The 27098-nt window shown below is 30.7% G+C and overlaps 1 protein-coding gene across 1 annotated transcript in view; it reads left to right on the top strand.

Annotated features, from left to right (window-relative positions):
• Window positions 1-512: 512 nt before the first annotated feature.
• The window catches only part of LOC129968987 (multiple epidermal growth factor-like domains protein 6), a 442865-nt gene continuing 416279 nt past the window's right edge, over window positions 513-27098 (top strand). Inside the window, exon 1 of the mRNA XM_056083379.1 lies at window positions 513-609. Within this exon, the coding sequence (XP_055939354.1) occupies window positions 545-609 (65 nt within the window). The 5' untranslated portion in view covers window positions 513-544. The remainder of the gene's footprint in view (window positions 610-27098) is intronic.

Here is a 27098-nt window from a genome sequence, read left to right on the forward strand (position 1 = left end):
GGTTATGATTTGTAATATTTATAAAATGCTTTTATTTGTCAATAAGGAAATCGGTCACCTAATAATAGAAATGGTCCATTTTTCTTTTCTTTTCTTTTTCGTTTTTTCCATGATGTTTCCAGATAAATCCCATTCCTTTTTAAATATTAACATTATTAAAAAAAAAAGTGGGAAAACTCATGATGCATGTTACCAAAAAATAACGAAATCCGCCACCGGCTGACAACACAAACTCGCTCTTCCAGCTGTTCATCGCTTCGCCAAGTCATAGTCCCGAGATTTAATCCGAAGTCCCGCTTAGACTTTGGCTCCACGGGGACGCTTTCACTTACTTTTATTTTGTTCTTTTCATTAACAGATTCTACATAGAAAGAATTTAGAACGCTGTGCCTAAGTGACGATTGAAAATGCCGGTGAACGGTCATTGGGTATTGGGTGCCGTCGGAGCATTGCGTCACTAGCGCATGCGCTAATCCCTCCCTTAACACGCACTCTCCCTTTCTGGCTCTTCATTTCACCTGAGATCGTGTCGGATGTAGCCGTCATGCTCTCGTCGCTGCTGCTCTTCGCGCTCTGCGGTGCGGCGGTCGCTGCTCTCTCGCCGGACACGTGAGTTTGTTTACTCTTTTCTCTCGCGGTGCACTAGGCGGCTCGGGGCCTTTAGAAAATGAAACTCGTTATGAAAAAATCTCCATGAATCCTTAAAAGCTATCACAGGTGAAAAAAATCAACCCGTGTAAGTTGTTATTCTAATATTAAAAAATCGAATGACTGGTAACACAGATTTTTCTTGTATTCAGTTATGGTCATTATCATTATTAAAAAGAATTATTTTTTTATGTACTACATTAGCTGCACAACAAAGAAAAAGGATCTTGGTTGATTTTTTAACCATGGTTTCATTAGGTTTTAAGAATTACTTTTTGACTAGTAGTTACAATTTTTGTTTACAGTAAGCCATTTATAAGCTGAGAGGTAAGGAAATATATATCTTTGAAGTGCTTATAATATTATAATTTGACGAAAGCAGAAGTAGATACATTGGATGAACTATGCGAAAACCTATCCTTTAGCCGAAGGAGCGGCATTTGCGTTTTACAATGCTGCAAATGATATAGAAAACATTACCTGTTGGAATTAGGATTTTCTCTCGCGAAACCATTCCTTACAGAACAATTAAAAGTACAGAATTTGCAACATAATCGGACGAAAACGAACGAAAAGGTTGAGGAAACGAAGTCGGTACCACATCTAAGCAAAGAAGGAAAGAAACCGACCGATCTGTTTAAGACATTGTAATACTATTTCCGATCGATGTGAAAATTTATATTTCAGAGTCTTCGTGAAATAAATTATTCTTATAATATAACTAATCTCATTTACATGTTTTTATTCAATTTATAAAATAATTTTTATTGTGGGGAAATTACATCTGTAATATCATTAATGTGATTTTTTAAATGAGGCCTTTTAAAGGTGAACCCTAAAATCTTATTTAAAATACTTCAATCCCAAATTGAAAAAAAAAAAAAGAGTTGCTGTATCACCGAGAACAAATGGTATTTTTTAAAATTAAAAACTAAACCAGCGTCTCACAAATATTATTAATATTAATCATACCGGCATTTCACCGAATATTAGAACCGCCACTACCATGACCGGTCATGATAGATATAGTGTTAAGTTATAATGCAATGTGTAGAACATGTATTGTAAATAAAAAAAAAAAATTCAGTTAGATTTGTTTGTGTTCTATTTTATTCGCGGATAATCGGGATTGTACTTCATCTTGGCATGATAATGTTTTCAGGCTGAATGCTTCCTGTTTGATGCCATACTACTCCACGTAATGGGCCCAATGTAGTCAAATTAGCGTCAGTTAGCATGCAGTACCTCAGTACATCAAATTAGCATGTAGTTACTTGTTATGTAATGAATGCGCACTAAGAAAGAATTTTTCAAAAATTTTATAAATTTTTATTATGTTAAAAATGAATCGAAATTTTAACGCTTTCTTTCATAAACAACTGAGAAAAAGAGTGCAAAGAAACATTTTAAATCTATTTTAAAATTAAAGAAAGCTTTTGTGTAATAACAATAGTATTTCTAATAATTTTTTTTCTATAATCATAATAATTTTTAAAAAATTAATTCTCTATACGAATTTACAGAAATGCCTTTTATTATTGTATTAAAACTTATAAAAATTCAATTATTGCATCAAATATTTCATTAGCATCTCTTTTTTTAACCAATTTTAACATTATGGTTTTGAAAAGTTGCCTTCTCTGAACATAATCTTCAAAAATAAATTTTCACAGTCGCTTTTATAAACAAGAAAAATATTTTTAATTTTGGACTACTTACTGAAAATGACGTGTTGTGAAAACGGTTTCGCTCCCGTGGCTGCTGCTTTCAAGTCAGAATGAATCTGGCCAAAAGCACAAGCTTGCTTCAGAGGTTCATATCTACTTTAATTTGTTGAAAGAATACTTTACTTCATATTTCTTTGAGCATTCTTTACATATTATTAGTTGATTTTAAATAATCTAATTATTTGGAAAAAATAAGTAAATAATTCCGTATTTATTCGTCTTTTTTTCTATTTCCATTATTTTTTTTATAAAGAATAAAATTTTATAAATAATTTAAAATATTTCTACATAACTGTAAAGAGTTGTCCCTCGCACCTTCTGCCGGCATGCACTGTTTCCCACTCATTTGAGAGAAGATTTTTTGCTGGATGCGGTGGAAAATCATAAATATATTTGTTACTGATTTATGAAATGCGTTTTCTTAAGCTATTCTTCACAGTTCTTCCGAGTGGAAAATAATTTCGCGACCCTCGCCGTGGTCGCAGAGTTAGGAAAGAACAAGAATTGGATGCATGGATGAATACAAATCGATTCATTAGCGATAAAATATATCATTTTATGTTTTAAGATGAGTCTCTTAAGATAGTCTCTCTTTTTTTTTTTAATATTTCGTATATAATTGTAAAAAATTTCATTCTCTGTCCATAAAGAACTACATTCATTCCACCCATCATTGGTAGCAAGTATTTTTGAAGAAGCATTCTTTTTGGATAGTATGGTGTAGGGTGCGAAATAATGATTTAAATGAAAGTAATGAACGAATGTTTTTGTGCAGAAAACCGAATATGTTTTTATATCATTTGAATATAAATAAGAGGATGATAGAATGTGCCATTTTGTGCTAGGTGAATGACTCGAATGTTTGATTGTCGCTGAATTTAGAAGTAAATTCGATTTCTCACATTTCATTCTCGTTAGTTTAAATTTTATTAATCGGGTCATCATTTTTTTTCTTCACACACGCACACGCGTTTTATTTCAAATAATGGCTTTGAACATCGAAAAATGATTGTTTATTGTTTTATTATTTAATCCACACTAAAATTTGAAAAGGATGGAGAGTTTTGTAACATATTAGCGAATGAATGTATATTTACAGATTTTGAAAAATGTATTCTGAAAAACAGATGCTAATTTAATCACCGATTATAAATATCCATTATTACAAAGGTGTTTTTTATACCTAGAATTTATGTTTGATTCTTTTTAGAATAGCACTTAAAATTTTATCCTTATATTTCCGACTGTAAAAAAAATTGTTGACAAAACTTTTTCCTTCTTTACTCTGCACATGTAGTCCAATTGAATTGTGCTTTGTTACTGAAAAAATGCGTACCTGCCATTTTATTGATTTTATTTGTTAACTATTCAAAACAGGCCTCTGCTCCCGAATGTAGGGAAAGGAGGAGTGAAGAAAAAGAATAAAATGAGAACAAAACATGAATGTGATAATATCATTTTTTAAATGAAATATGGTGAAGGGGCGGAAAATAATGCCAAGCCATGGGCGCCATCCATATTTACTAAAACAGTGATTACGACTATGTTCAAAAACATTTTTTACGGTCCGGGCGCATGTTACCCTCTCTACGTAAAATTTATTATTGTTGTACAGTTGTAATAAGTGTGTTTATCGAGTTGTTTAATTATTTTACAAAATGAATAGATTGATAAAGATTGCATGCATTCTTCCAGTGTCAATATGTGTAGCGAAAGTGTAGTGCAGTGACATTTTGAGTTGTAGAAATTATGTTCCAATAAAACATAAGAAATTTGTCTGTTTGCGATTATACATCTGCTATGTAATACATTTTTCTTTAAATTTTTTAGTGTAGTTCTTAGTGTAGTGATTTTTTTTTATTTTAGTGTAAAGATTTTTTTTGTGCAGTCTGAAATGTACTACTGAATATCCGGATATCAACGCAAAACTGTGCTAATTGCAGATATTTAAATTAGATAGTTCGCTCTAGATTCAATATATCGCATATCTTTTAATATTCTTCATTCAGTGTGATGAATATGATAAGAAAAACGTTGAAATGATTTTTTTTAAGTTGCTGAAATGTATGAATAAAGCATATTACCGTTATTGCATCTTGAGAGTTATGTCTGTGTTAAAAGTTTAAGATATCTCTAATTAAGAAATAAAAATTGCGTGATTTGAGGCTAACTTTTTAAGTGGTGGATATATATATATATATAATATTGAAATATGTGCAATAGGATTGATAAGCCACATATAAAAAAATTCCATTATAAATGTTGATATTTGATAATACTGTTATGCCCGCATGACGAACTATTCAACTAGAAAGTGAATAAAAATCTAATGATATTTTGAAAAGATCATCATCACAGAACTGTTTTGGACACTGTAGCATTAAAATATTTTTCACATTTTGACAGTTTTGAATGATTTTACGTCAGTTCAATTGAATTAGAATGCTTAATGAATTGAATTTATCAGTCACAAATTTCCTAGTACAAATCTGCGAGAAAAATATAAGCCGTTTAAAGTATATGCTAATTTGATAGTTGTTGTTTGCACTGCCAATGGTTGCAGAGCATTGGCGGGATTGATGCCAAGGTTTTAGTCAGAATTGCCGCGAAATTCATAGACTAGAGGTGCTTGTATCGCTGCTGAGCTCAATGATTTATGTCAATAAGCTAGAAAAAAAATCTGCAGTTGATTATTAAATTTTCAGCTACAAGTCACATATAAATGATATATACTTCAAATTTGAATTTTAATAAAAATCGCCAAAGAGCAAGAAACTTTACATTTGCTGGAATTCTACAATGAATAAATAGTTGTGAATATCCATTAGAAACCCTGACTGATTTTCTAGAATTAGCGAGGCAAATGCTAATAATTATTTTCTATTATCATATGAAAAATGCAGTGATAATGATTTGTAAGATTTCTTGCAACATTGTGAATATAAAATAATATTCATAAAAATAAATATACAAGTATATGATCATAAAACGAATGACCTTGAACATAAAAAGATAGTATGAGCTATAACAGATCTATTAGATTTGCCCTAAAATTTCATACAGCCTGTCGCCTGTGTTACCTAGTTGACAACAAATGGCGCTGAATTCATTTGATATAAAAATGCAGTCTTTTTTGTTTGTTCCATCCTTCATTAACAATCCAGTGATACTTTTTGCGATCATCATGGAAGGGAGTGAACGCGAGAATCTTTAGCAATCTTTAATATTTATCGCTTGAGTAGGCTCGGTATTATCAAAAAATTTTTCCACAATTTCCGACAAATTTTTCAAATTTTGTGATAGATAGGTGTAAACTGTGCAGAAACTCAAATTTCTAAAATATGTTTCAGTTTCAAAACTTACAAATTCAATTATTTAAAATTAAAAAATATATATTATTTTTTTTAATGCTATTTCTCGTACAATTTTCAATATTTTCCTTCCAAAATTTTTAAAGGACCTAAGAATGTATTTAGCAGAATTAGGGATCCGATTTTTGATATCTATATTGGTTTCTGAGAAAAAAAAAAGTAGCTCAAACTTTTATACATTTTTTTTTTTTTTTGGAAAATAGAAAAGTTTAAAGTGAGATTTTTTCACTTTTTACATTTTTAGAAACACTTCTAATCAAAATTTTTGCAAATCCATCCATAATTCTATTAAGTATGTATTTAAGAGTGAGAAGAAAAAATTTAATGTAATTATAATAAAATATGATTGGCTTTTAATATTTTGTAGCAAACAGAATTTTGGTTAAAAAAGCAAACTGAGCTTTAAAGTTTTCAACACAAAAAGAATTGGAATAAAAACAACTCATATCGAGCTGATTTTTCCTAGAGCAGTAATGTGAAATTTGTACGCTCTAAGATGCAATTTTATTTATATAAATGATTACCATATTTATTAATGTCTATTATTATGTACAGAAATTATTAGAAAATGTGAAAATTTTCGCTTTTTTTATTCGATAAAATTTTTTACACAAAATATTTATTAAATGATCTGGAGTTCTGCCTATCTGTTAATGAACAGCAAAAATTCTGACCATTTGATAGAAATTCAAATGAAATTAGTAATTTTGAAGATGATTATAATAACCAGTGAGAAATTCAATCGAAAAGGTAAGCGAAAGCAATAAAACTATAAACAAAGACTTAATCGTTATAGTATTAAATAACTGTTCTGCTTTTTATTTCATGGAAAAAATTAAGCAGCTTGGCTACTTTCACGTGAAATATGTATGATATAAACACTGGAAGTGGGCGTGCATTTGATATCACAAAATAGTTCCATATCTCTCTAAATACTTGTCCGATTATTTTTAAATTTTCAGATTAATAAGAGTCAAAAGCTCAAGGATTATTTTTCTTTCAAAATTAGAAAATAGGCATATTCTTCGATTCTCCGAAATTCTCTGGGTACGGAGTCTCTTTAATATGATAAAGCTTATAGTTTATGGACAAATGTGAGTGTTTTTATAAAGTAGTTTTATAGACGAAAGTGTAGTTTATAGATAAAAAGTATTTTGATTTTCCATTAGATTTATAACTTAGAACTGAAGCACCCGTAGTCCAACGAAATATATACTAGGAAAAGGTGACTCTTTTTCTGATGAACACCTTGCTGTTTTCCAAATTGGCGACTTTTTCAAAATTGGATTTCGTTGACTAGCTATCATCACCCCTTATAATAAACGTGATGAATGTTAACGTTTTCCTTCTAAAAATCTACTTTTCTATTTTTCTTTATTCATTTAAAAATAAAATTATATAGTATTTAAAAAAGGTATATTAAAACATAAATCAACAACTTATATTTTCTATAATAGGTTTCAACGTTTTTATAACTTTTTTACGTATTTCAATTCATTCATACTTTAACTTAAATATATTTAGTTTCAATTCTTAGGTGCCCGTGAATCTATGACCACCACTACATAGGAACTCTCTGGGCTGCATATTGCATAGTGGTTACAAATAATGCAAAAATTGCTTATTTAGGACTGATTGGAACCGAGAGCTACCAAAATGGGAGATTCATGGGTCGGTGGTGAAAAAAAGACTTCTAAAAGCATTAATTAGATAAAAGTAATAATTTGTACTGAAATATTACTCAACATTTAACATTAGTAGATGTTACATTAAATAACTAATGGCGTTTGAAATGAGATTTGGCTTTGTCGAGAATTTCTTGAGAATATATTTAATGCGCCAGTAACCGTTTTTTCATTGATATGAGGAATGCAGTGGAATTTCGGTTAATCACTTTTTTGATTTCGTATTCTTTCGATGTAGCAATTGTTTCAACAAATTCGCCTATTTCGTGAATACAACAAATACTCTTTTAGTGGGAATTTTTTTTCTCTTCTCATTCTGTTAAAGATTGACTCGAATGCAAATGTTTGTTTACTATCCCATGTTATTTAACGGTTGTTGTTAGATACAAACAAGACTACATGATTACCAAATTATTTACTTTATCCCTTCTGTATGTTTAATGCTTTTTTACTTTTAGTTGTTTTTTAGTATGCATTGTATATTTTCGCAGACAGAAATATTGTTATTTTGATTTTTTTACTCTTTTCTTCATTAGTTTTATGTTGCTTTGTTTATGTTTTTAATAATAAATGAACAGCATGATAAATCATATTAAACAAGAAAATTCCGTCGTTCTATCAATCATATCGATTAGAGTGTCGAATAGAAGCTGGAAATTCTAAAAATGGGAATTACTATATAACTTCGATGTTTTTTTCATTAAAATTTATGTAAGTACGTGAAGTGAATTTTAAACTTGTGAAATTTTCAAAATTGTTTGAATTTTTATTTCAAAATTAGAATTTTAATTTTAAATTACATAAAATAGGAAATAATATTTTATTTAAAAAATAACTTTATCGAAATTTTTCCTCTGCTTCTATCTTCTTTATCATAACTCAATATGCTGAATTTGAAATAATGATTTTGCAGGATTATTTTTTTTTTGTTAACAATCTAATTCCATTTTTTTTAAAAAAGAAGTATCTCTTAATTGATTTTTTAAACCTAAAGCAATCTGATTATCAAAGATAAGCAAGAATTAAGAAAAGGTAGAAGGCATAAAAAAATCTTAATTATTTTAAAGAAATTTTTTTATTTCTTCTTTGTGAATTTGCATGTGTTAAGATTCTCAACAAATACAGAAATACGTTGATCCCAAAGATGATAGCGACAGTAAAAGGGAATTAATTGATGAAACCAAAGAGAAAAAAGTAATGGAACCATAACAATGTATTCAGCAAGTTACAGATTCGTTTTTTGAGGAAATTTAGGTATTCTCCGGTGACAAATTCCGAAGCTTTTACTGTGCACCATATCTTAAGAAATATTTGTTCGTGGGTATTAATTTATTTGCCGCGAATGTTTTTGACAAATTTTAAAACCATTTTGTGTGATTTTAAACAATATGTCTCATTGCTGTATTGATATTAAAATCTCTTGCTTCATCATTTTTTTTTTTTTTCATTTTTAAAGCTATAATAAGTAAAGAGTGCCTTCCTTTTATATATTAATGTCAAAACAGTATTTTAATTCTCTGAGGTTTGTTGCTATATATATATATATATATATATATATATATATATATATATATATATATATATATATATATATATATATATATATATATATATATATATATATATATATATATATATATATATATATATATATATATATATATATATATATATATAAGCATTATTTTGTTTAAAGCAGAATGCAGTTTCGAAGACAAAAAGACTCATTGAAGTTTTAAAAAGTTTGCTTTAATCCATTCCGGGAAGGCATAATTTATTAACAAGAAGGCGCGGACAAGGCTATTTAGTCAAAAAGTGGCGTAAAAGGAGGGAGAAACAAATTATCCCTGTCTTATATGCTGTGATGTTTTAATAGGGATTTCCATGGCATGTCAATCAAAAAGCAAGGGAAACACTGATCAAAAAGCGAGGGAAACAATCCTTCTCTCCGAGTGTGGGAACGTTTAGGCTTTTAGCCGACCCAGCAGTTTTATAATCTTCTCTTGAATGAATTAAGTAGAGAAAGTGGAATTGGATCAGGAAATAAGAGAATGAAATTACTATGGGCTAAATTAAAATAAAGCTTTGGAAATTTATTGGATTAAATTAAGAGTTTAAAGAGTGTCATCACACACACACACACACACACACACACACACACACACACACACACACACACACACACACACACACACACACACACACACACACACACACACACACACACACACACACACACAATATATATCACTTTACTTGGAAAGCTTCGCCTTCTGAAATATATTTCTACGCTTGCTTCGAAATGAAGATTCTTAAGACAATGATAATGTACACTTTTTTTTACTTTATTTTCTAATTATAGTTTTTATGTTTCACTTTAATTTCTCAATTATTCTGATGCGAGTTTTTTTTAATGCAATTAAAAAGATATGAAAAAAAAAATCTCATCACAAAATTTAATATTTTGTTCATTTTGTTTTTAATGGTTTCTTAAAAATATTCATCATTTTTTTTTCAAATAATTCATTTTATTTATCAGATTTTTAAGTTACATTCTTATTAAGCTATACATAATGCGGTTATATTGAGAAATTTTAAATAATAATGCATTACGTATTATTACTTTAGCAGCATAAAAGAAAGATCATTAGAGATAGAAAAGTTAGGAAGTAAATATTCTTGAAAATCGGCAATGATATGTAATCAGTGATAATGTTTACATTAGGTGGATGAGTTTGATATCAATGGCTCTAAAGATTTGTAGTTCAAAATTTGAAGTACGTCCTAACATGTTTTTTTCGAAATGGGTCCTAAATTGAATGAATCCCTAAAGCTTTTCTGCAAAAACAGACATCCGTTTTTGGTCAGATCTTTATTCTGCTCACTGAAAGAGAGCTTTTAACTCATATCAGCTCCCATCATTCTGATGATAGTCTTAAAATGAACAGCACTTATTTTTCAAAAACACTTTTTACCTTCTTAAGTAAGAAAGCGGGAAGGGACTATTCGAAAAGTTGGCATTGCTAATCTCTACAAAATCGTATAATTCGTTTAAAAATACTTCCCGAGAGAAAGGAGCATTTTTTTTATATAATCCGTTTCAATAAATTGCAATAGCTGAGAATAATTATTGCAAGGTGTGAAAAAATGGAACGTCCATCTTGAAGGACTCACATTGCTTGATTTTTTATATCATCAAAAAGAGAAGCTGTTCGTCATTTTCCATCAGTATTCGGAAAACTAGCTCTTTATTAATCATACACTTCTGCACGTTTCATTGAAGTTTATGCAAGTATTTGTTTCTTGTTCTTCAATCCACATCTTTTCTGTTGAATGAAAAGAAAAATCTTGAAGGTATTAAACATAGTGAACTGATGTTTCAAGCAGAGTCAAGTGACTTTCGGAGATTCCTCCCAGCAGGTATATTTATAGATCCACTTTGCATAAATTTAGAGAAGAGGATGAGTTTCCTTATTGAAACAGTTTGAAGGATTCCTTTTAACGTGCGCAGTATTTTTATGTATTCTGATGATGATTAGGTGTGTCCATTACACCGGTAAAAAGCTTATAATTAAAATAGAAAAAATAGAATTTCAGTAGCTATCAAAGGAATAACTATAAAAAAAATCTTTCATATGCGTGTGTACTAGATGCAAAAGAAGCTAAAGATAGCCAAAGGAAAAAAAGTTCGAAACCAAAAAGTAAAGGAGCAGGCATAAAAAGAAAAAGTGGAGAAAGTCTAAATGACCCAAGCAGAAGAGCCTACATAATATTCCACGGTAGCAGTATCATTGAAACATAATTAGTAAATAATAAAATTACCAAAACTAGGCAGTTTAAATTTTGAAAACAGAAAAATATAAGAAAAACAAACAAACAAAAAAATAAAGGCAAAGAGAAAAAATATAAATAAATAAAGGAAAAAAATAAGTTTATATATATATAATGATATTTTTAACTCTTAATTTAATCCAAATTAATTTCCAAAACTTTATCCTAATTTAGCCAATAGTAAAATATTCTCTTATTTCTTAATCTAATTCCACTTTCTGTTTAATTAATTCCTTTGTAAAAATAATGCTCCATCAGTATTATGTATCAAATGAAAGTGATCCTTCCGTTGCCCTTGTCAAAGGTCAAAACATGTATTCCATCGGAAAGTGGCCAGGGCAATCCTATGCTATATAAGGCTAGTGATCATTTGTTTGGCGCTTTTTTTTTTACTTCTGCTTTTGTGTCGCGCTGCGCCTTCGTGTAAATAATTATGCTTGCCTCCCGAGGGAGGAAAATACAATTGATTCTTCAATTTCTTCCAACCTTCATTCTGCTTCAACCAAAGTAATGTTATATATATATATAATATTTTATATATATATATATAAAAGTTCTTTTTGCATTTTTTTTTTTACCTTATACTCACAAGATACTGTCCCCTTTTAAAATGATTTACTTTCTCTATGTATACTTTGAATGGCTCAGGCAACGGTAGAGTCTCATTTAAAGTTGGCAACTGTTAAAAAAGCATTAACGCTTGAAGTACAAAGAGGAATGCAATATTGCTTTATCACAAGGTATAACCGACAAAAAGTCATTTTTTTTCTTTGTAGTGCAAGAACATATGAATCCAAAAGTCCTTTTCCTTTGTAGTAAAATAACATATGGAGTCCAAAATAAGAAAGATTAGTCCAGATAGAAGACAATTAGGATAAATTATTATTCCATTTGGAAAATCTGCTTCCATTGTGATGCATGAAATCCAAGATAGTTTGAGCTTTTAAAGTCAATTTATTATTTGATAGAATTTGTGAATTAATTGATAGAATTTGTGAACTAATTGATAGAATTTGTGAATTAATTGATAGATTTTTGTTGAGGTTTAATAAATTTCCTCGAATAATAAAGAATAGGACAATGGAAAATGTTGTGTGGAATGTCATCGTAATCTTTACCATATCTACAATGACAGTTTTTAAAATGAACTGCAGTATATAAAAACTTTAAAAACATATTAAACTCTTTTCGATAATTGATAAATGTACCTTAGACAAAAGAAAATGTGTTATAAAGTTGAAATCCTACAAAAGAGTGCCAGCAATATATGGTTATGAATATCCTGTTACAAAAATAAAATGATAGCACAAAGAACGCTATTGTGACATAAAAATAATATATAATGCAGCAAACATAATCCAAACTTCCGCGGCAGTGTTCATTTTCACTTTGTTCAGGACTGATTTTGGGCCATTCGTCATTTTCTAATCTAGCTTAGCCAGATGCATTCTATTTTAATAATATTTTCTTTCCAGCATATCGAAAAAGTTCCAATATTATCATTTTGGAGTGAGAGATGTGTGGATATATCCGCTATTTTGTTTGTGGATCCATCTTCTCCTTTTGAAAATAGTCTTGACATGCAAGTTTTGGGTGAATAATAATGCATCCGTTTTTCTAGAAACAAATATTAGAGACACCACTCCATTGAACTAAAAGCATCCCCGGCCTGTCACGTTCTGAGGAAAAAGGTTTTCTTCTTCCAAAACACGACAAGAATGGTGGCGACCAGCAGAACCGTCCAATTTTTATTTTTTTTCTCGACCGAGAGTTTGGCGCTTTTCTATTGTGTACTGGGAATTTCAAAACAGCGTAATGAAAGTGCAAGCCGTTTTTTTGCAAACATTTAACCAATTGTAAGATCTTCGCTTTAGGATTATCTCAAAATCCTTCGTTCATCGCAGAATAACAGGATTTCAGAGTACCTCCTGCATTTCAGTTCTATCTTTTCTCATCAAAAAGATCGCTTTAAATGTGTCCATTTCTTTTTCATTTAACTGGCCACTCGTTTTATTATTAAAATAAAACCTTCACCTGCTCTTTTACGAATTCGGTTTGTTTGTTTCGGTTATTTATTCCGATGCGACGTCAACGAATCTTGTATATTTAACAATCTAACAGTCTGATATTCTAACAATCTTAATCAATAATAATTTGAAATACTTTTATGTTATAAAGCTGTCTTTTAAAGTTTTTACTCGAATGAAGATGGAATGTTTTCTAATGGTTTGTTTTATCTTCATAATAAAATTGGATATTCCATGAACGTTTTTATTAGAATTTTATTTGATGATAATATTAAAAAAATAATCCTTTTCTGGTTTCCCGAGGATCACTCCATTTTAAGTCACTTTCATGTTTTACCACGCGGTACAGATGGTACCAAAAATGCTTTCGTTATGCCACGATTTTTCAACTGATGAGCCCATTATTGAATATACCTGCGGCAGTTGTCTTCCCCAAACTTTCTCACATACTCTCCACACTCCTGTAAGCAAATGCGACCCTTGGGTAACGCCTGGCATTGTTCGACTAGAGTCACGAAACATTAGTCTTTGCATTCATTTAGAATTTTTACTGAATTCCTCGTGATTCCTGATGTGCGGTTAATAATATCCAAAAATTGAATTTGTATTTTAGATGCGTTTTTTGAAACCCATGGAAATCAAAATTTGACACGAAACTATAATTGCAGTCAGAAAATATCCCGGCAAATTTGTTATGTTTAAATAGTGGCGTTTGGGAGCTATCGCATTGACATATTTTTGAAAATAAAGACCGACATACGGTCCATCTCTTGTTGGATTTGGCTCACAATCGGGTAGGTGTCTACCCTACGGATGTCGAATCGGTGTACCGAATGGCATCCGCCTAGCTCCCTTCGTTTCGTAATCATCATGTTGACATGTATATTCTAGCAGCAGGAGAGACAGACTTCCTCTAAAGAAATTTAGCTCAAAATTTGATTGAAATCAGCAAATCAAAGACCCTATACTAAATGTTGCCTGTTTAGTTCAAAGCGTTTTTTGAGTTATTTTTATCACAGATAGACACAGCATTCTTAAATGTGTTTTTCGAATGTGGGAGGTCTGAAACACGGTCCAAATTTCGAGCTTAAATGTTTTGATGATGGCAATCCTTTCGTATACGAGAGAGTAAAAATGTGCGTGAATGAATTGCAATCATCCAGCAGAACACCTGTTTGAATGGCCAGTGGAAGTGTTTGCGCAATAAAGTCGAACACTGATAAAGTCATTTACTTCAAAGTCCCGAAAACCACATGGCCCCGTCGTAAGTAATGCTCGATTTTGTACTCCCTTTGATGTAATGATCGCAGTCTAGACATTCGTTTTGTGGTCCACCCAACCGTTACAAATGATAGAAACGAGTTACGGGTATTGGAGATGGAAATGGAAAAAAATATTCTGTTCTGAAATAGTTTGTATCTTCCAGAAGAAATTCTGTATTTTCCTACTATCTACTCTAAATGATAATGTTTTTTTTTTTTTTTTTTAAATCTGTTAAATGATTAGATGTGCGTCTTGTGAAAAAAACTTTTTTCTTTTACGAAGAGGTGAGTAATCTGTTCTTGTTTACAAAATGCATGCAGTGGAATTTGGATAACTTGAATCTGACGAAATCAAAATAAAAATACTTTTATCTAAACATTTGATTGAAGAGAAACCGGATTTCGGCATGAATACAGAAAAAGAAAAAAAATGAATAAAAAAGGGTAATTATGATATATTTTAATAGCTAAAAACATTTATTAACCCTTAACTGGGGAGGTGAAATTTTAGGACTTAACTGGGGAGGTGCGGTCTACGAGACCGCATTTCATTTGCACTCAAATTAAATTTTCTAATGAATGCATTAGTATGAAAAACTGCCAACATATTTTGCAGATATTTTTCTTGATATATAGATATGTTTTAGAAATTTTTCAAAATATATTATCATTAAAAAAAGTAAATGCGTTGGAACATACATTTTCTTCTGAAATGACATGTTGCAATAAATAATATTCATGAAAAAGCATATTACTTTTTACTTTTTAAATCATATTTATTTTTACAATATATGAAGGTATATAGAAGACAATATAATTTAAAATTCAACAATTATATGAAAAATAAAAAAAAATGAGAATGGGTAAAATTGGCCCTTTTTTTATCGGCTTATGTGACTTTCATCGCACGGTTTTCTAGGGCATTTTAAATATACAGGTTAAGAACTAGTATAAAAATCCACCTATAAATTCTGTATATATATATATCTCATGGTATATTAATATATTTTATAAATTTTTCAAAATACGTTATCATTAGAAATATTAATTATATTTGAACATATATATCAAAATCAGTTGAATGCGAACTTTAATCGAAAAACTCTTCCGTACAATTATCCTTATCACTAAAATCACTTTCTGCTTCATTTAAAAGTGTCTGGAGCACTGCTTCTTAAAAGGATCGGTAAACTGGATGATATTTCGGGGTCCAAATTTTAGCGCCATCTGCTAAGCCTTGTTTATCACTGGGACACTAACAGGGAAATGCGGTCTTAGAGACCGCGCTCGAAGAAACAGCTGAATTATTTTAAAAAGCAGCTGCTGAAATCGGTTGAAAAAGTGCACGTCTATTGAAGGTCACTAAACAGGAAGCTACAGGATCAACCCATTCAATTGAGCTAAAAATAGAATAGGGGTGACAGAAAATCCATCGCTAGCGGTCTCACAGACCGCACGTCCCCAGTTAAGGGTTAATAAAAGGTAATATCTGCAAATAAAATAATTATTATAGTTAAGAATTATTAATTTTTAAGGTAATAGCTTACAACAAGTAATTAGTTTTTATAAACAAACAATTTTCTGGAATTGAAGTATAAAACTTGTACATTAAAACTTCAAAATAAATGGTACAATTCCCTTCCCGATTCTTTCAGACATTTTTGATTGAATTAGTCGCCAATGATAAAATAGCCGCCTTCGATGATCAGAAATTGACCGAAATCTTTATTTTCAAAGACATTAATAATACCAAAGATTCAGTCCCTCACCTAGAATGACTGTTCCAGTTTTTCTATTGTTAATTAATCCCATCCAAATATATCATCAATAATTTTCTGCTTTCCATCCCCGTCCAATTTTGCGAAACAAAATCTTGAAAACACTACTTCACTGTACATTCTCTTTTGGAGAAAAAGTTTCACAGTGCTTCAAGCCACAAACTCTAAAAAAATATCTCATGCACTTACTTCGCCAGTTTTTGTTTTATGCGAAAATTCACGACTTTCTAGATACATCATCAAAGTTCATATGTCTACTTTTTCTATTTTCGGTGGGTATTGCAAAATAATTCTGTCCCCAACTCAACAAATGTACCGATTTTGCTGATTGTTTCTGCAAGTTTGCAAGTACAGCTATTCAGTCAGAATGTTCTCTCATGTAATCATAATTATAAGCATTACTTTTTACTGTTTTGATAACATTTATTGTATCAAATTTGGTCAACATAACTTTATTAAAAGTTTTAATAGGTCACTAGAGACGGCTAATATTAATAAGATTAATTTAGTCATGTTAATCAACTTTGAATAAAATTGAATATAATCAATACACCTTGTCACTAAAAAAGTGTAATAAGCGTATAATTGCATAACATAAGTAAAAGTAAACAGACAAATATTATTTTAAATTATACTTGCACAATAATGATAGAGCATTCTTATTGGTCAGCTATAATTTAAAGTGATGAAATCATCAAGTAACCGATTTCGAAAGTTTACGAAATCAATCCATTTGTAGAGATCGAGAGCTAAGTTTTTCTAGCTCTTGAAATAAAGAAGTGGAGAGGAGGATGTTTCTAAGGGACCATCTATACTTATATAAAGTTCAATGTGTGTGTGTTGGCGCTCTACAGGCCAGACCGTTTGACCTACAGCTACCAAATTTGGTACATGTATACCTTGGAGGTCGGGAATGTTCACCTGGGGTTCCTTTTTTAAAATTTTTAATTAGAATTTTAATTATTAATTAAAAACTGACTTTCCCGCCAAAAATCATTTTTCCCACCGCCGAATGAGTAAGGCTTCAATTTTTTTTCCCCACGCTAATGAGGCTAATGAGGCCACGCTAGGCTTAAAATTTTTCGGTCGATTATTTCAAACCATTCTGTTTATTTTCTTTATGTTTGATGCATTTAAAATTAAACATTGTTAATTAATCCATCTTTCAGATTCATTCTGAAGTACTTTTGAATTAAAATAAAACAGAATAAAGGAAATTAAACATTTCTTATCCGCATGGCGTTACCCCAACTGGCGTAGAAAAATTCACGCATGCACATTGTGTTCTGATTGTTGACAACTATTATCAACGGATACGGTCTTGATTTAAATTATTTTTAGGTTAGTTGTTTTCTTTTGTAATTAAATTGTATTTATGTTAGTTATATATTTTTTGTATATGTTTATAGTTTTAAGTACGTCGTTTTTTAAGTAGTTTTTTTTAAACCTGTTTTCAACCGATTATTTTAAATAATTCGTTTTATTTTCTTAGTGTTTGATGCATTTAAAATGAAACATTGTTAATGAATCGATCTGCTCATGATGAATCTGAGAAAATTTTGTTGAAAAATTCTTGAGATATTACATAAATTAAGAAAGATATTCTTTAGTGCCCATAAAGTTTAAACGCTCAGTGACTCTGTTTTCAGTAATCATATTATAAAAAAATATGCTTTGTTTCAGTAAAAAATATTATTGTATTAATTGCAGATTAATCCTTTCCACTTTAATTTAAAGCATAAATTCTACGGGAGCTAACAGAAAATGAGAGAGATACATATTACGTTATGACTGAAGGCCTTTATAATATTATGAGTGAATTATATGACTATCAAAATTTGAAGATTTAAAATATTTTAATGAAGAAGTTATTAAAGTAGGAATTGCATAAAATATTTAATTATTAAAATTTTAACGAACATTAAGATTGGCGAACCGGCTGGTCGCCAAAGGCGGCTAGTATGAAATAAAAATGTTAGAAATCGGTACAGTAGTTAAGTCCAGCGGAGTTTCTCCTCCTAGGAAAGGTATAGTGAAATAATAGTCTTTCGACTTTTCTTAAAAATGAGGATGGAAGAGAGCAGAGGAGATTCTTGACGACCTGTTTAGACATCACGAGTTTTCGTATAAAATAAAATCTTACGAAGTCGATTCTGTGGTTTTAATACTCTAGTAGATTCGCAACTCTGATTAATTCTATCGCGTTTCTTTCCTATAGAGAATGCACTGACAAGTAGTGCTTTTCGATTTCTTTTCAAAATGGTGAATGGAGGGGGGGGGACAGACGAGTCATATCCATGTGACCTGAGCGTTCAAATGGAATAAAAAAATAGCGAAAGTGGTGGAAGAGTTTAGGCAATTAGTTCTTCGGGTTTCCCTATTAAATATACAGATTATTTTTCAATCGATATTTGTTTGATTATAGTAAAGTTCTTATATTCATTAAAAACCAGAAAAGAAATTCTCTTGCGAATACAAATATTTCTAAATAAGGGGAAGGTAGAAATATTTCTAAATAATGAAAAAAATTCAGAAATCAAAACAATTTATAGTTTTGATTTCGAATGTACCAAAATGAATTATAGTTAACATTATACTGATAAGAAATTCGAATTATCACCGAATTCGGTTTGAAAGCCTTTGAGTTAGAGAAGTTTCAATGTTTAAAAAGAAAGCTGCTTCGGTGAAACAAGTTATTCTTATTTTGCGTTTATTTCAAATTTGATAAAAGTTGTGCATCAAAAAATCTCAAAACTAAAAGAAAAAACTTCTGATTGTTTAAGAGAGAAATTTTTTAACATTGGACATATTTAACGATGGTAATATGTTGGAATCATTCTCGGAGATTACATTGCATATTTCTATGAATTTCAAATTTTAACAATATTATTGAAAAAAAATTTTCTTTTACACTACTTCTTTGAACTCCATTTTCGAGAAAAAATGGCACTAAATTAAAAATTAGGAGACATGAATTTAATTCAAAAAACTATTGTTGAAAATGAGGATGATTTTCTGAAACATATTTGCTTGACATTGTGGAGCTGTGGAGGTCTCGACATCGGAGGTTTCCGGCTTAAAAATCCCTTTCCATCTCCGCCTACACGGAGAAAGCATTCATAAATTATAGAAAAAGGACAAAATAAGAAAGAAAGAACAAAGCACACATTTCGTTCTGCGTAGATTAAATATTTTTTATTGAAATTGTTATCTTAGTTAAGAATCCTAATTCTGTTGCAGCTATTGCTGACTTTTGTTGGGATCAGTTTTTTTTTCTTTTTCTGGTAAAGGTAAATGTTAAATCATATTTCATATCCCAAAAGAACACTGAAGTTGTATTAATACCTTAGTTAATGCATTAATAAATATATTGGTAAAAATATGTACATTCATCTTTCCATTTTATGGAAAGTGATTTTATTTGGAGAGGCTCTGTTCATTTACAACTTGAAGGATGATCGGGTGAGAAAAATCAAGACCGTTCTTTCATGTTTTTTACCTTTCCACATCTGCATTCATCACCGATATTACAAAGAGTTAGAAATCGATATTGCGTCATGTTTTACCAAGCTTAAATTTGTAATGAGTGATAGGGCGGTTCATTTTCCTCTCCGTCATTTGACCATGGCTCAAAATGGCGAGGTCGATGGCAAAGTACTCTTATTGCTTTTAAACGGAACGTTAATATAACTAAATCAAATGACACTAGGAATGCCGGAAAACTTTTGCAATTCCACCACTTTTCCATGCCATTCCAGAAATTTAAAAAAAAAAAAACTCCTTGCATATAGATTTTTTTAGCAAATTATTCAAATTTCGATAGATTTTGATTTAAATTATGACGACTCATCTCTATTAAATACTTTTAACCGTGACGAACGTTTTAACATATTGTTTGAAAATCATTAACAATAAATATATATTTTTTAATTCCGTGTACTAAGTACTTGGTCAAAGACAAATATCATATCTGCAGCACAAAAAAATCATTTATTTATGTTTTTTTTTTTTATTCATGCGTCTATAAAATCGATGCCAGCAATTATATTTGGCACAACTAACGTCACAAACTTCTGGTAATAACGTAAAGAATAAACAGCACACATTGACTATTTAACTATTATACTGTCCATTTTTGTAGCATTTAGTGAAAATTTTCTCAAATTCGACTCAAATCGAGAAGAGATAAATTGGACAGTTCAAGTTGAGTGGAAGGAATATTTTCCTTTATATTTCAATTTCTCCCTAAAAAATTTTTTTAATCTCACCTATAGGATTTTATCGATTGCAGGATTTTATTTCTGCAGTTTATGTTTCATAATTTGTACATATTTTAGGAAAAACAGATGTGAAACGTTGTTCAGACAGATAATATTTTGCTCTTAAGCACTGATCAGAGAACACTTCTCTTTCTTTCTTACCACTTGTTTAGGCCTGACAGTTCCAATTAAAAAACATCTAAATCTCTAATCATCAGATGAGCCTGTCATGAATCATTTTGACGAGAGAAATGATGGATGCCCTCCTCTCCGTGTTGGGATGCGCGATGTGTACGCGTGAACAAATTTTCGTTGTCCCATTTCAGAAAACTCATCTTTTTTGCCATTACAGCGTTTTAAAACATGATACTGTGAAGGAAAAAAGTGCCGTGAGCGCGTTTGCCATCGCATTCATTTTGTAGTAAGGAAGAAAAATGACTTAATCCAGTCTAAAATTTATTATTATTTTTTTTAACTTGCTCTAAATAATTCAAAGATTCGAGATCCATTCGTATGAGAATAAACAAGGAGGAATAATGTGAATAAACATTGCTTTATTAAAGTTTTTTATTGAAATGCTTAAGGGAAATGAAAAGTGTTTATTCATTTTCAGCATTTGTTCATTTTATTGTTTAATGGCATATTCATGGAAATCTTATTATCATGCTCATTTTGGTTGTTAAGAAATGCCATTTTTTAACAAGATAAGTTGGACAAAAAATCATGTTTTTGTGGCCTAAAAAAGGATATCATTATTTGTTATCTTCAAAACTTCGGCGAAAAGCTTCATTTTTATAATAATAAGTTCCGTTTCTTATTTAAAATCTTCAATCTTGGCTTTCAAGAATAACAGCTCTTGTGGCTTTACATTCCATATTATTTTCGTTCAAGTTTCAAAAATCTTTAAATCTCTCGCCATGTATTCCGTTTGTAAAGATTTCTTCTTCAGTTTTACAGTTAGCTTCTGTGGATATCAGATTACATTTTCTGGAACAAAACTAATCAGAAATGAAACAGGATCTTGATTTTTTTCATTTAATTTATTTTAAAGAACTTTATACTAGTTCCGTCTAATTTAGAGATTTCTTTTTTTTTTCTTTTTTCTTATTAAAAAATTAAGAAAGTGAGCCAAATTTAGAAAAAAAGTTTAAATAATGGGTCATGCGCTTTTTAATGAATGCAACTGTATTGTTTCCAAATTATAAATAGTAAATTAGCCTAGCGATTCTCAACCTGTGGGGCGCGACCCCTAGGGGGGTGGGAGCACATTGGGGGGGGCGAGAATATCCAAGAGAAAATATTATTTTAAAAAATTGATTAACTGACTGAAAGGAAAGCACACATACACATAGAAAACAAAATACATTCGACAATTATTACTAAAGTAAAATAACTTACTAAATCAAAACTTACTTCATCAAAGCATACTAAATTAAAAACAAATTTAATAATTATTCGTGACCTTCTTGGGACTGTCTTGAAGAGCAAAGTTTTTCGAAGGAAGGCTTAATATTAGAAATAGCCATTCTCAGTTCTGTTTCTATATTTTGTCTTCAAAGAAGCCACAGCAGAAAATCCAGTTTCACAAAGGTAGGATGTTGAATGGTAATAGAATGTGAAATGCCCTTGCTTTTAGTACAGAAAAATTGTCCTTACTCTTGCCCAAAATTCAAAAAGTGATTTATTATTAAATTGTCTTTTAGTTTCGCCACTTGTCGTGAAATCTATGAATTTTTCTTCCTTATCAATTGAGAGTCCTTCGTAAGTCTTATGAAATGGATCCCTAACTCACTCGTAACTTGCTATCAGTTTGTCGTCAGCAAGAAAATACTTTTTAAAATTCTTTGCCAGCATGGCTAAAAGATTTTCAATGGTTACAAAAATAACTTTTACATGTTCTTCTTCAGCTTTGTAAGTTTTAGTACAATCATCCACATTTGCAAACATTGTTGGATTTTTTGCTTTAAATTTCTGCTCCACAATTCCAGTTTTCTACAAAAAGCATTAACTTTATCACTCGTAACCAACATATGTGTATTTGCTCCTTAGAGTTGAAGATTCAAGTTATTTAATTTTTCGAATATGTCTACGAAGTACCTCAATTTCATCACAATTAAACCATCGCGAAAATTCTCGGCCTCCGGTCTGTTTTCTTCTTCTAGGAAAATGGCGATTTCTTCTCTTAATTCATAAAGACGTTGCAAAAATTTAACACGTGATGACCATCTTGCCTCGCAATAAAATGGTAACGCTGAATGTACTGAACCCATGTCTTTACAAAGTGAGGAAAAGGTACTCGATTTCAGGGGTCTCATTTATATATAATTTACTACGGTTACAACCGTAGTTAACACAATATTCAGACCAGGACTCGTTTCTTTCGAAGCCAAAACTTCTCTGTTTATCATGCGATGTGTGCACTGAGATGATTTTTGTTTTACGAGTACTTGTATACCTTGGAATCTCCCGGACTTTGAACGAGCACCATTGGTGCATATTCTGACGCAATTTTTTCCATTCTATGTTTGCCTCGTTCGTAAAATCATTTAAAATAGAAAATAATGCTAGCGCTGTTGTTTTGAGTTCTATTGGTTTGCAGAAAAGTAGTTTTTTTTACTACTGACATATTATCACAAATTCGAACATAGGCAATTAAATGAGCTTCTTTATTACTATCTGTTGCTGTATTGAAAACAATTTGTTACTCAACTTCGAGAAAAGCTGACACTGTACATCTTCAGCTATATCGCCAATTCGACGAGCAACAGTATCATTTGAAAGAGATATGGACTGTAATTGTTTTGAAAAATTATCTCCAAATATAGTATCTACAATCTCCATTGCTGCTGGCAAAATAAGCTCTTCACTAATGGTGTGAGGTTTTTTATATCTGGCTATTTTATATGAACTTTGTAAGATGCAATTAAAGTTTTTTTATTCAAAAAGTTTCTTTAAAAAATGATTTTTGCTTTTTATATGATTTTAATTTTAATTCGAAGAATTCTCTGGGTTTGTTGATGTACTCACTATGAAGTGTTTCCAAATATCGTTTAAGTTTATTAGGTGTCATGCTGTCTGCGGAGAACATTTTTGAGCAATTGATACACAGGGCCCTTTCTTCTTCATTTACTTCAGTACTGGCAAACCGAAAATTTAAGTATTCTTGAGAATATTTTCTTGATTTTATTTTCGGAACCACGCTCGTTTGTGTACTTGTTGATGCTTGACTGTCGTCTAATGCTTGCTTTCCTCCGCTTAAAAATTTATTCATGAGTCTGCATAAATCTGTTGCCGTGAATATTTAATATGGTGAATTGCAATTAACACGAAAACATATAAAACATACACATTCACTATAGATTCGATAGCGGTAAAAGGATCGAATCGAATGAGACTAGCTGGAATTGAAACTTGCGTTATCGAATATTTTCCTTCTTTCTGTGAGAAAACATTTGCTCCGCGCATGCTCGAGACGGCATCGGTCGTGTGGATTCTCTTCCACAAACATTACTTATTTTTTTTTTCTCTTTTGTTTAGTTATGCCTCTGTTTTATTTCTTTTATTATTCGAAAAAATGTATTCCCAGTTTTTAAATTTAGCTCACCCCCTCTAGGTCATTAACGAATTTTTCTACTTTCATATTCTTTTAACATTATCTCCCTGTATGGCTTTAATTTCAAATATAATATTTAAATTTTCCCTGGTTTCATTCGCTTCATCTGTTCACCGCTCTCTTGTCCAAAATGCAAAATATGGTTTCTCGCCACCGTTGGCTCGCATTTACTCTTATTTTGGCAGTTAAAAATAATTTGAAAACAGAATCCAAAATACTCAATATACATTATTGTTGTATACATTTTATTGTAAGAGGGGGGCGCGATGAATATTATGATTGAAAACTGGGCCGCGAATACTAAAAGGTTGAATTAGGGTTGAATTAGCCCATGTTTGATTTTGTTATTGACTGAAAATTGACTGAAATAATCATTACCATTTTCTCCCCTAACAAAAGATAGCTTCGAAAGAACAGACCGATTACTTTCAGCAATATTTTGCGGTACAGATTTTTTTGTCATCGTATCATCGGGAAATTTAACTGCCTGCGTCGATGCAGATCAATATATTTAGTTTTGTATATTTCCATAATTCCCGAAAAAAATAAATTATAGATTCTTTGAATTATAAAAGTCAAAATTCTAATTTTGGACAAGAAAAAATGGCTAATGAACTATTCAATTTAAAAAATGGCCGAATTAATTATATTAATAAACTTAATATATTACTAATAAGGTGTAATTTTTTATTAATTATATTAATTTATAATGCATCGTTTATTACACTTGAATTATAGAAGTCATGGATTTTCACATATATTGTTTGAATCTTTATATCCAATATTTGAAAATGTTGCGTTCATCTGAAGAAACAAATTATGTGATCCCCAAGTGGTGGAATAAATTTGTTCCATAATTTGAAAAGAAGCATTCCTGATAAGAGCTCAAAAGGTGTTTTCTTACCTTGTTAAAATTTTAAATACCAAATGCGTTAAAGAATTCATTAAATTTGAATTCATTTCAGTCACTTCTTTTGTCTTTTTTTTTTAAAAAGTATTTTACTGAAATCTAGTTTTTCAGTTTGAATCTAGTTTTTATCTGTTCTTGTTAAATTAATCTTGTTTTAATTTTATCCAAAATCATCGTATCACACTTAAATTGCCAGCCAAATAAATTTACCCGCATTTTTTTATCTAAAAGGAACCCCTTTTCTCCTTTCCATAGAGAATTATCGACAACTTTGCCTCCATTTCGTCTCTGATTTCTGGATAAATTAGCGACATTTTGTTTTCTCCTTTTCCGAAGTATACTATTAGAGAGTATTGCTATCATAAACCAGCGGGAGCATTCTTCCCAAAACTTTCTTGCATACTCTCTAATACCCCCTCCTCCCCCTCCCACCACCACTAACAACAACAGATCTTGTGTATCTTGAGTAAGAACAGAGAACGCCTTGCATGGCTTCAACGTACAGTAGTCAAGAAATATTGATTTTTGGCAAAAATTTACTATTTTCGCTGCATCTATGGTGTGATAGCGAGTTTCTTGGCTACCTGGATCTCTGGCGTGCAGTTAATATCACCAAAAATCAAATTTCTATTTTAGAAGCGTTTTTTCCAAATGACTGAAACCAAAATTTGGCGCGAAGTTACAATTGCAGTCACAAAATCTCACGACACATTTGAATTATTTAAGTCATTGCGTTTTTGAGCTGTCGCGTTTGCATGTTTCTGAAAGTACAGAGTCAACTAACTCCTTGTTGGATTTGGCTAAAACATTGATAAGTATCTGCACTATAGATGTTAATTGTCTGTATGGAATGTTGTCCGCAGAGCTTGCTCCGTTTCATAGTTATCGTATTAACTTGTATTCGAACAGTCAAACTTCCTCTGAATGGACTTTGCTCAAAATTTGATAGAATTCTTCAAATTTGGTATATTAAATTTCTTCAGTCTAGCACAAAACGTCAGAGGCAGACATAATGCCAAAAATCTGTTTTCGATCTAAAAGTAGAGATTGTCAATTCGAATTTCTGGACGAATTTTTTTTGACGATTATAAGATTTTCTCTATATTTGGTATACGAGGAATTAAAAAGTGTGGAACAAAAAGGAGTTTCCGCTTTTCTTATCTTCCCTAGTCCTCAAAAATGTATTTTGGGAATTGCATAAGTCTGTCGGGCCATGAACTTGAAAATGTAATCAGCTACGGGATGTGTGTATTATTCCCACCAAATTTCGGTGGAAATCCGTCAATGATCCACTCGTAAACATCCGTGTGTCCATGCGATTGTTCAAAACCGCTGGTAGTTAGATGAATGAAATTAAATATGTAGATTTATCATTAGAAATGTAGATTTGTATCAGATCCATACAAATAATAAAAACGAAAAATGTAGCTTTAGTAATAATAAAAACGGAAAATAAAAACTGGATTATGTATACTGATTCGAAAATTTCTATTGAAGCTCTCTTGCGTTTAACAAAACAGAATTATCCGTTCTTTTTATAATGTCTGAATCTTATTATTTATTGAAGACATAGATTGTAGTGTAAATTTGTTGGATCTCAGGACAAGTCAACATAGCAGGAGAGGAATGAGCAGTTAAAGCAACTTTTGGCTTGAAAAACTGTTTCGTTTCTTTAAACGACATCAATCCAAGATAAAGTTGAATGTCAAAAAACGATTGATAGTTTGTGAAAATCGTTTATAATAAATTACATTTTATGCAACCATCGATCGCCGATTTTTAACGAATCAACTTGAACCACGAAACGCTGTTCAAATTGACAAAACTGAGGATTGGTCCCAAATATTTTGCTTAAAAACATCTCTTGAAAGCCGAACCGAGGCCAATGTGCGTGCCATGAAACATAGCTTTATCTATTAGACACGTTTTGAACGAATACGCCAATTTTAAAAATTTAAGAAAGAAATATTTTCTCATTCGGATTTAT

Source organism: Argiope bruennichi, chromosome 5, assembly GCF_947563725.1.
Source record: "Argiope bruennichi chromosome 5, qqArgBrue1.1, whole genome shotgun sequence".
NCBI classification, from domain to species: Eukaryota; Metazoa; Arthropoda; class Arachnida; order Araneae; family Araneidae; genus Argiope; species Argiope bruennichi.